This window comes from Aspergillus tanneri, assembly GCF_003426965.1.
Source record: "Aspergillus tanneri strain NIH1004 chromosome Unknown AapTan_9_pilon_pilon_pilon, whole genome shotgun sequence".
Taxonomy (NCBI): domain Eukaryota; kingdom Fungi; phylum Ascomycota; class Eurotiomycetes; order Eurotiales; family Aspergillaceae; genus Aspergillus; species Aspergillus tanneri.
In genome coordinates this window covers 302611-313680 of record NW_022984636.1, presented here as the reverse complement: position 1 = coordinate 313680, position 11070 = coordinate 302611, and the positions used below count along the sequence as shown (strand labels likewise).

The 11070-nt window shown below is 43.1% G+C and overlaps 2 protein-coding genes across 2 annotated transcripts; both read left to right on the top strand.

Annotated features, from left to right (window-relative positions):
* Window positions 1-5635: 5635 nt before the first annotated feature.
* ATNIH1004_011677 (uncharacterized protein) lies at window positions 5636-6386 on the top strand (the record flags this gene model as incomplete). Its single annotated transcript, XM_033576239.1, has 2 exons — window positions 5636-6307; window positions 6384-6386. The coding sequence occupies 2 exons, from the start codon at window positions 5636-5638 to the stop codon at window positions 6384-6386; spliced, it is 675 nt and encodes a 224-aa protein (XP_033420903.1).
* Window positions 6387-9297: 2911 nt separating this feature from the next.
* On the top strand, window positions 9298-10609 carry ATNIH1004_011676 (HNH endonuclease signature motif containing protein; the record flags this gene model as incomplete). The annotated part of the gene is made up of 3 exons (XM_033576238.1): window positions 9298-9700; window positions 9763-10076; window positions 10130-10609. The coding sequence occupies 3 exons, from the start codon at window positions 9298-9300 to the stop codon at window positions 10607-10609; spliced, it is 1197 nt and encodes a 398-aa protein (XP_033420902.1).
* Window positions 10610-11070: the final 461 nt, after the last annotated feature.

Sequence of the window (11070 nt, the reverse complement as noted above, 5' to 3'; positions counted from 1 at the left end):
TGTGGGTGGAAAATAATATATAATATGAGACTATACTGCTAGTACCATAGGACTGAAACATATCACTAGAAAAATAAGCTGCCACGTATCTTGATATTTATGTCTAAACGAAATATCATGACGACAGAGCAAACTGGCGGGTCGGTCATAGGTTTGTTTCTACTGTATCTAACCTAACCAACCCATTTAACTAACTTAGTAGTGCGTGACATAACACCCTGAACATAAATAATACATATGCGTCAGATTGGCGGGCAGACCTATACTGTCAGGTGAAAATAACAATATTCAGGACCAGTCGTTTATTAACTTTGGATCCCCAAAATTAAAGACATCCTTATGTCAGAACTACCTAGTTACTCCTATCTTTTCCTATTTACCATCTGTTATCTGTGGGGTCGGTAACGAGCTGAATGGTGCGCTACGGTGCGAAAGGAAATGTCTATATGGGAGAGAAGATAGGACCACGTATATTGCAGAACTAATCGCTCCAGGCCCGCCGGTACGAATACTCACGCTCGAGCGGATCACCTCTCCTGATCACTAATATCCCTACTGATTTCAACTACCGAGATTACCATCAAAAAGCTTATTTAAAATTATATAAAAATAAGAATAAAATCAAGCATCTTTATTAGGACATTTTACCCGCGTATGGCCTACTATGTTACATGTGGAGCACCGTGATGATGCGCGCTTTCTTGGCTGCTCTGTATTCTCCACCACTGCTTCAGCTGCTTTATCTGCCTCCTGACCACGCCTCTGACCCTCTTCTCCAGCAAGACCTCCACCTGAAGCTATATAAGTTCTCTTGTTAGTACGTATTTGCTTTATAATAGTGTTAGCAGCCTCCATTTGACCTTTTCATAGCCATGAAGCATTGCTTCCTCCATTGCTCTTTCGCACGCTTTGTAGACTTGATTCAATGCAGAAATAAGACGACTTGAGGGCTTTTTTTACGCTCTCGCCACATTCTTCCAATAAGAGCTGCCTGCTTATTTAATTCCTTGGTTGTTTGAGGTGTTTGAGCAGTCCAAATAGATGATCCGTCACTGCTTCTGCTTGGTGGTTATGATGATGTTGCAGTATTAGATAGAAGTTGCAGCTTGTCTAGCACTCTATCAGGTTTATGTGGAACTAAACCCGAAGCTGCAAGGCCTGCATTAACCTTTGGTAGTATCTGAATGTAGACCTGCGGAAATGGCTGTTTGTCAATATGATTAATACGGTACCTAATCGAATAAAGCTCTGTATCTGACCACCGTATGCACGCTTCGAGGGCCCAAAGAAGCAGGTGGGATGAATGAGCTGGAAGATAACGAGGTATAATCTTACTTTCAGTGCAATAATACTAATCAAATTCTGCACTTACGTGGCTTTTTATGACCATCTAGTATAAGCAATCCGTATACATCCTTAACAGATGCTTTAGTATGCTTATCAAATATCTCTTTAAGCCAAAGAAGACCTAGAATATTGTTGGTCCAGCCATTATCACTAAGCCAGTCTCATCGAAGTTATATCTTCATCCAAAATTCCATATTTTGCAATCATGTTGTTTACTAACTGAAACCAGTCATTTAACTAATATCTTTGGACCCTCAGTAAGTGCGCGTTGATAGTCATATTGACGCGTATATTTTGATCGAAGCTCTGGGTGGCGCTTAATATACCGAGAAACACAGCTGGCATTTTGCATAGAATACTGGCCATCTCCCGTACAGTTTGAATCCTAGGTGAAAGGCCACGCTGATCTGCATCAAGAATCCACTTTTTTAAGACATCTTCTTGTGTTTTGGTGAGTTTTGGCGATTTGGAGTGGAATAAACGCGTGCAAGGTGACCAGTTAACGTGAGGCAACGGAAGAATAAGGTAAATTATAAGACTTTGTAGCAGCTCGGATTGATTTTATTTGATTGCATTTTAAAGCCTCGATAGCAAGCTCTGTGATGACCTATACACCTTGGTAAAATGGATGGATTCTATCTAAGGTGGCGATCTAATGAAACATCAAACGTAGAGAATGAAGGACGAACGAATACTATTGTACAGGAAATGTGGGAAATCTCTACATTGTGGGATCAACAGTAAATAAAGCAGACTTGGTGCCTCAGGCAGGGTTCGACCTAGTCCCTGACAAGCTTGATTCTATTCTCTTTTTCAAGTGTACAGTAGTTTGCAAAACTAGTGCCGGTGCCCTGTACTCTTCATTTTCTTTTCCAATCCCACTGCGAATAATACGCTAAACCTCTTTCGGAATTATTCCGAGACCATTGTTTTATTACTATGTACTATATGGTATGAGTTGTCAGGGAACCAAAGACACTGTATATTACCTGTCCGAGCTATACAAGCGGTATCTTAATTCCACATTGACAAACCATCAACCTCACCAAGATGATCCTCCCGGAAGATCATGTGGATCATCAACATGGCGCCCCCTCTCGCACCTTCAACTCGGGAGTTTATCTACGGAATGATCATGAGTAAGGAGCTCACGGCCTCTCAAATGGCTGAGGCAGCCGGCTGCCACAAGCGAACAATTGAAAGGCATCGCTCCAATGTGCAAGTATTTGACAGTGTAACAGCACCTCCAAATAAAGGTGGACGGCCACGAAGCCTTACCCCGCTCATGGTTCAAGTACTTTGTGATCATCTGCTTGAAAGGCCTCATTTATATCTTGATGAGATGGCAATTTTTCTATGGGACGAGTTTGAGGTGCTTGTTACAACATGCAGCATTAGTCGTGCGCTGAAATATGCAGGTTGGTCGAAGAAGGCTGCCAAGCAAAAAGCAAGAGATTGAAACGCCGATTTGCGTGATGCTTATTTTCATTTTATTTCGGATTTTTCCTCCTATCATTTGGTTTATGTGGACGAATCTGGGTGTGACAAACGGATAGGCTTCCGGAAAACTGGCTGGTCTCCCCGAGGCACCACACCCTCCAAAGTTACCAAATTTCATCGCGACCAGCGGTATCAAATTCTCCCTGCATATGCTCAGGATGGGATTGTTCTGTCTCGTGTTTTTCAAGGTTCAACGGACGCTTCTGTTTTTGAAGACTTTATTGGAGAGCTACTTCAGCATTGCGGAAAATGGCCAGAGCCAAAATCTGTAATTGTTATGGATAATGCCTCCTTTCACCACTCCGAGAAGATTGAACAAATGTGCACACAGGCAGGAGTTAAATTGGTGTATTTACCCCCATACTCACCAGATTTGAATCCGATTGAGGAGCTATTTGCTGAGCTAAAAGCTTTTATTCGGAAGCATTGGCAATACTACGAAAACAATCCCGAGCAAGGATTCGATTCTTTCCTTGAATGGTGTGTTGATACTGTGGGTAGAAGAGAACATAGCGCAGAGGGACATTTTCGGAACTCTGGTGTGACGATTGAAAAGATGTGGTGAGAATAAAGTACTATACTGCACATTTTTTATTTAGTTACTGTCAGCCAGGATAAACTACAGTATCATGCCTTAATTGGTGTCATGGCATCTTTTTAGTGCAGTGGCACCGTCGACAGTTACTCTATAAGATACATACAGTCAGAGTCGAAATCGGATTCCCCCCCCGAACACTCACGAATTGTTTCTCGAACCCTATCTTGAAACACGGTATTCCAAGTTCGGTTACGCTCTTTACTGGAGACCAAGATGGAAAGGAGGTGAATGGTTGGAAAATATCTCAATAGCTCGAGCCAGAGCGGGAGGTGGCTGTAGGCCTAAATATTTCGACTTGTATCCGTACCAGATATAGATGCGGTCTTTGTGTCGTCCCTACCTTTTCATAAACATTGCTATATCCAGTATCACGCAACTCAGGTAGCGTAAACCGAGGAGCAAGTCCTTGTACTGTAAAGGTCGGAATTCCCAAACCTTTTCTTCCTTTCCGCAATTCAGACAATAGTAGCTCTGCTTTTGTGCTACTCTGCCTGCCGTCCTTCACCACAGCTCCTTTTACAATCGTCAATAGGCGATAGTTTGAAAGCTATACCCAACGTGTGAAGAGACTTGTTCGCAAATGCTCTGCATGCGTTGCACGGTGGTGAGTTTACAGTGCTATAGTATATTGTTCCACTGCTACATTGTGAAGTCCAGGCATTTCGCGAAGGTCGAGAGTAGGAGTCATCGGAGGAATGGATGCAGAGCCATTTGTGCTAGTTAAGACCTGCGATGAATCATTTGGAAGAAAGGTGATAATTAGTGGAGGGCACACACCGACCCAGGAGGAGAGTTGGCATAGCCTTCTGCTTTCTAATTACCTCGTTGTCCTTGGCGTAAAGTTGCTCACCAAGACTGTCTGGAATGTCATCATGGGTTTCGAGTATCCCGTCTTTCTTAACATATCTGACGAGACTCCTCAATTGATGTGTTAGGACTCTATAGTGTTATTTTCCCCACCTGGTCATGCCAGCATTACTAATCTTCGTGGCGGGCATGGTGGTCCAGGGCATCGTATTGTCCTGTATACCTCCCCCAAACCGATGGCTGCCCAGAGATGTCTTTTGCGTCGATTTGCGCGTCTCTGTCGGCGAGTATCCGCTTGGATACCAATATTCTCCTTCTTTTGGTATACCTTGATGGAGAAACTGTCTTCGATGTAGTTCACAGATATAACTAATAAAAAGAAATTATGTAAACGAGGGTCAATGAGGGTCATTACATGTAACACTCCCTCAACCCTCCGAGGGTCGAAGGGTTGGGGGAAGGCCCCTGAGGTTTAACCCCGCATCGAGTGTGTAATACTGTCAATAAATTACAGCAAAGGGTAGATAGGACTCGTACCCAGAGCAGACGGGGTTCACGTTGTCAATTAGACATTCGTTGGGCAATGATCTACAAGATCCATACGCACTTTCTGCGGAGCAGAATGATAAGCGTTCTGCTTCCGACCAATGAGATACTCTACCGCGAAGATCACTAAGTGCGCTAACAATGCTATTGCTGGAAATATAATTTCCAGTTGTTAATGCGAGCGTTCAGAGCCTTCAAGGATAGTAGATTCCACTACACCACATTGGGTAGCTTACCGAGGGCCGAGCCGCTGTGGGTCTAATACTTATCCCTAAAGTAGATGGTTGCTTCCCACCCCCCAAAATGCGAAGTTTTATATGACGGATTACTTATTATTTCGCTAACCAACAATCTCTCACGTATCTCCAATTTGCTTCTCGTCTTCTTCAATTTATTCTCATAGAAAGTCGTTTTTGGTTAGATTTTCGCTATGTCCTGGTCAGAAGGCTTGAATTTTAAACGTTCGAATTTTGCACGCGAGCGACCAAACGAAGCAAAAAATCCTCGTTATGTGGACGATGAAACGATATTCTTCAACATGACCGAGGCAACTTACGTTTAAGTTTCCTAAGCAACTGGGATGAAGTTGTTAAACACATGAACAATAGTCATATATATGCGATTCCGATGTACTTCCCGTCAAATTTAGGCATCCAGTTCGACCAAGAAACAGAAACTCGACTCGCCCATGATATACAATCTTGGCCATTTATGAGTTGTTTCGGATCGCCGCTTGCTGAACTGGCAATTAGTCTCTCGCGCTTCTGCTCAATCCAGTCAGAAATTAGTTACGACCGCAGGGTTTTGCTTCATCGTTACTTAGCTTGGATCTTCCTGATGGATGAAGTTACCGAGAGATTTCCGATCTACAAGCTGCACAAAACTGCAGGGAAGACATACCGGGATAACCTTAAGTCTATTACGAGAGGGGAGCCAATCGAGGATATGTCGCAATTCAATGGTTTATGCCCAGACGAACTACTTCAGTCAGCCATCAATGCCCAGCAAATTTTTGCCAAGGATCTGATGCCACTTAAGAGGAGGCTTCTTTCACCGCATCACTTGCAAGTGTGTATCGACACCTTCAACCGCTACTTTGACGCTCAGTATGAAGAGGGCCACAATTTCTGTACAGAACAGACGCAACAGGATGTTCTCAAAACGAGAGGCGTCACGGTTGGTTTCTTGATAACTTTGGTTCTTTGTATGCCATCTTCTCAGGCTGAACTATACAGCCCTGAGGATCCCTGTCTGATACAGCTGTCGCTATTTGTTGCCTTTTTTAATGACTTGATTGGTCTGTACAAAGACATTGAGTCTATCGAGCAACAAAACGATGGTTCTGCTTATCTTAACTTGGTCCGAATAAGTACCAGGGAGCACCGACTCAGTGAAGAAGACGCCATACGCCGTTACTCGCATATACTCAATTACTTCACTTATCACTTTGAGTTCTGTATCGGAGCTTACCCCCCTCTGCGTCAGAATTTCTATCATGAATGCTTGAAAGTATGCTTCAACCTTCATGACTATCACTTGAAAGGAATCCTTGACAAGCCTAACAATCGTTATGGTTGGAAACAAGTAGACCATATGACGAATACGGTCAGCCCCGAACAAATTTCCAAATTTTTGTGTTCCTTCCCTACATGTGTACGCAATTCTTACTCTCTTGGTTGTGTTCTTTTCTTTGTATTCCTTCTTTTGTCCTCCTGTTATTGCATTCTCCACGAACTGCTTTAACAGTTGAACATTGGCAGTGAACTTGGTCAACCAGCTGCGCCAGAAACAGATAGCTTATTTAAATATATAGTTGGGTATTTCTCTACATGTGTATACTTATCACGGTTCCGACAACTGACTGGTCCCCATATTCTAGAGCCTAGTGTTATGACTGAATCCCAACACCTCTCTGACCATCAGATGCTAGCTGAGATGTAATGGCTGCAAGAAGACTTTAATCACTTTAGTAAAGTGTAGATCTGGGGTAGGTCGTATTCAAAAAGAGGCTTTGGATTCTGCGGTATGATGATAAAATGGCTGTGTAGTGTGTGGTTATTTGCTGACAATTTTTTGCCCCCCTCATCGTAGTTCTATAACTACCATAATAGTATAGGATGTATTATGGTGTTTCAAGATAGGGTTCGAGAAACAATTCGAGAGTGTTCGGAGGGAAATCTGATTTCGACTCCGAGTGTATCTATATAAGTGTTATGCGTGGGGGTCGGTAACGAGCTGAATAGGGCGCTACGGTGCGAAAGGGAGTGTCTATATAGGAGAGAAGATAGAACCACGTATATTGCAGAACTAATCGCTGGCCTTCAAGAGTTCAGGCCCGCAGGTGCGAATAACGTATTTCACAACCGAGCGAGCCCCACAACCGAGCGAGCCACGTCTCCGGATTTCTACGCGTCATATTATTTGAAGCAATTCAATCACCAACCATGCCTCCAAAAGCGCGTACAAATTCAAAAGATTCAGCTGAGAAAGAGAAGAGGATCTTATTAGCAGTATCCGCTTTAAAAAAAAAAAGAAATCAGCAATATTCGTGAAGCTGCGCGTGTTTATAATGTCCCCCGCACAACTCTTCAACACCGAATAAACGGACGTCTACACCGGGCAAATATACGCGCGAATAGTCATAAAATGACTCAAAATGAAGAGGAATCACTTGTACGATGGATCTTATCATTAGATCAACGTGGAGCTTCTCCCCGGCCATCTTATATACAAGAAATGGCTAATATTTTGCTTTCCAACCGTGGTACTACACCTATTCAGACAGTTGGTGTAAATTGGGTATATAACTTTATCAAACGGCGTGATGAGCTTAAATCAAGATATTCTCGACGGTATAATTACCAGCGTGCCAAATGTGAGGATCCTAAGCTTCTTAGGGAGTGGTTTGATCGCGTACAAATCACTATAATGCAACATGGAATTGCGCAAGAAGATATCTACAATTTTGATGAAACTGGCTTTGCAATGGGCCTGGTAGCTACTGCTAAAGTAGTTACCAGGGCTGATATGCATGGAAAGCCATTTCTTATACAGCCAGGCAATCGAGAATGGGTTACATCTATTGAATGTATTAATGCAAGTGGTTGGGCCTTACCACCATGTATTATTTTTAAAGGAAAGGTCCATATTGAGAGTTGGTATCAACAACCTCTACCAGCAGATTGGCGATTTGAAGTTAGTGAGAATGGATGGACGACTGATGAAATTGGACTACGCTGGCTTCAAAAGCTTTTTATTCCTGCTACAACTAGCCGTACAACTGGACGATATCGCCTGCTGATACTTGATGGTCATGGAAGTCATTTAACTCCTCAATTTGACCAGATATGCAGTGAGAATAATATTATTCCTATTTGCATGCCTGCACATTCATCACATCTCTTGCAACCTCTTGATGTTGGCTGTTTCGCACCATTAAAGCGCGTATACGGGCGCCTGGTGGAAAACCAAGCTCGGCTCGGTTTTAATCATATTGACAAAAATGACTTTTTGGAAGCCTTTCAGCAAGCGCGTACAGAGGTATACAAGCCGGATACTATTAAAAATAGCTTTGCAGCAACTGGCCTGGTTCCATTTAATCCTGAGCGTGTATTTAAGCAGCTTAATATACAGCTCAAGAACTCCTACACCTCCAGGCAGCCGATCAACCAATTCAGCATCCAAAACTCCTTACAACACTGCGCGATTTGACAAGCAGATAGCTGCAATTAAAGAGATGTTGGAAGATCCAGACCAAATCTCTTTATCTACCACTCAAGTACGGCTGGACAAGATTGCCAAAGGATTTGCAATGTCTATAAATGAGACAGCCTTAGCGCTTAAAGAGAATAAGGATTTACGGCGGAAATGGGAAAAAGCGTCAAAAAAAGACTCTATCCAAGCGACAGACAGCTGCTCCAGAGGGACTTTCTATGCAGGAAGGCCAGGAACAATTTCAAAGTAGGAATCAGGTTCAAGAAGCTCAAGATCCTATACCAGTAGAGGCAGAGCTATCTACTATTAGCGACGCATACGGGCGCCACGAAGTGTTCTGGCTGTGGTATTCTGGGTATAAAATTAATGATGTCCTAATCGGTGTAGTAATTAATTTTTATATAAAAATGCAGATTTTTTAATGTTTTGAATAGCTTCCATTTCACCGATCCGGAGACGTGGCTCGCTCGGTTGTGGGGCTCGCTCGGTTGTGAAATACGTTATAAACACTTCGCACCTGACTAAGCATCTTAGCTAAGGATCTAGCTATCGCGCTTCCGAGCGCTCCTAACAATAAGCTTATTACTGTTTTTACCCAGCTGTGCTGCGACTCTGACGGAATCGTCATGATTGGCTGAATCGGAGTATGAGTTAATCCGGGACACCTCTGAAGTTGCCAAGACTCTTGGAAATCAGGTGACTCGCGACAAAAACTTCCTAAATTCAAATTCGTCATAATACATGATCGACTCCACATCTTTTCTCTGTAGTATTAACCATTATGAATGGCGCTCCAACATCGGCGTCATCAACTCTCCCTAACGGGCTTTATTCCGAAACCCAAGCCCCCATCCTTGACTCCAGAGGAGTATGGAAGTGTGCAAGCCCTGTTTAAGACTCTTATCGAGTACGCTTCCAACCGAAAAGCCAAGGGGCGCTACAAGCCAGCAGCACTTATAAGTCAAACATTTCAACATGTTAAGTCCACTGACGAGTTTCTTATCCATTTCTTCGTTTACACTTATGCTCGTATACATCCTGAAGTAGAGGACGAAGCTGGCCCTGAATTCCACCAAGCATACACCTACTTTGGAGATTTTTCGCTGTGGAATTCAACACGCAAGGACGAAGCTGCGGCTGCCATGGACAAGTTCGCGCAATATATGATTGATAACTTTTTTATGCCGCGTTAGTTGATTTTCCTGCCTTATATTCTCTCATTCTTAAGGCTAACTAACCTTTGTATGCAGTTAGAGCCTCCTCTGTGAAAACGCCACAGCCCACTCCTGCATCGCTGTCTTCAAAACAGTCCACACCGACAGGTACACGAAATCGAGTATCAAGGTTACGACAAGCATGCCTTCTCCGCGACCACCACCGCTGTGTAGTATCGCGAATGTTTGATCGAGCAGAATTGAAAAGGCGACTCGATAATGATGAAGATAGCACAGATGATGATGGAAAACCATTAAAGGATCTCAGCGGTAATGATTCTGAATACCTAGAAGTGGCTCACATAATCCCTCACTCTCTCACATCCCTCTCGCCTGAGGAGTCAGAATTAGTATGTCACCTCGAGAAACGGCAGTAGTTTTGTTTCTCTAATATATATTCCAGAGTGAATCAAAAAAGGCGGCACATCACTTTCTTACAATGTTTGACCCAAGCATTGTTCATCTTATTGAAGGCCAGGAAATTGATAGCCCAAAAAACGCCTTGACACTAACGCACAAATACCATCGGCTTTTTGGCGAATTTGAGATTTATTTTGAGCCCACTGATACTAAGTACGAGTACAAAATAGAATCGACCGAAGAGAGGGCCTCCTTACGTGACTCACTATTCCCAGTTTTTCGTCAGCTTCACCTAAGCCCTGAACACACTATTGATCCACCATCCTCTCAACTTCTGGCTGTCCACTATGCTATTGCCCGCATTTTAAAACTAAGTGGTGCCGGTGAGTACATAGAGAATATTCTTCGAGAAATGGAGGACACTAGCGTGAAGGATGATGGGTCAACAAACTTGGGGCGCCTCCTAAGCTGGGGTCTTAGGGGCTGGTTTAAGTTCGCCAGCACTGGAATTCTTGCAAATTGATTATATACTTTCGAAAATACTAAACATGGTGGTTTTAAGAGACTGTAACCTATACATACCTGCAATCTAGGGAAAGGATACTTTAGTTAATCTGAATGCCTGCAACTAGGTAATTATAGTTGGATTATTGACCTCTCTGACATAAACTGCAAATATTTATGGCACTGCAATACATCTGTCTGTGAAGGCGGTTCTCTAGTAAATGTATAGTGTATAACACCCGCTAATCCAAGACTTCCTCATTTTCCTCAGTAGTTCTTTTTCGTTTACGATTGTTGAGCCATTTATTGGTATCACTGACAAATCTGTAGGCGACACCAATTTTCACACCCTCTTTGACAAAGAAGTCGGGTCCGATGTTAGGATTCAGGAGCTGACTAAGGTCAAGGCAATTATCTGTCAGATAAGTTGGTGGTAATAGTGACGTAAACAAGGTCATAAAAGAGGGGTAAAAACGAACT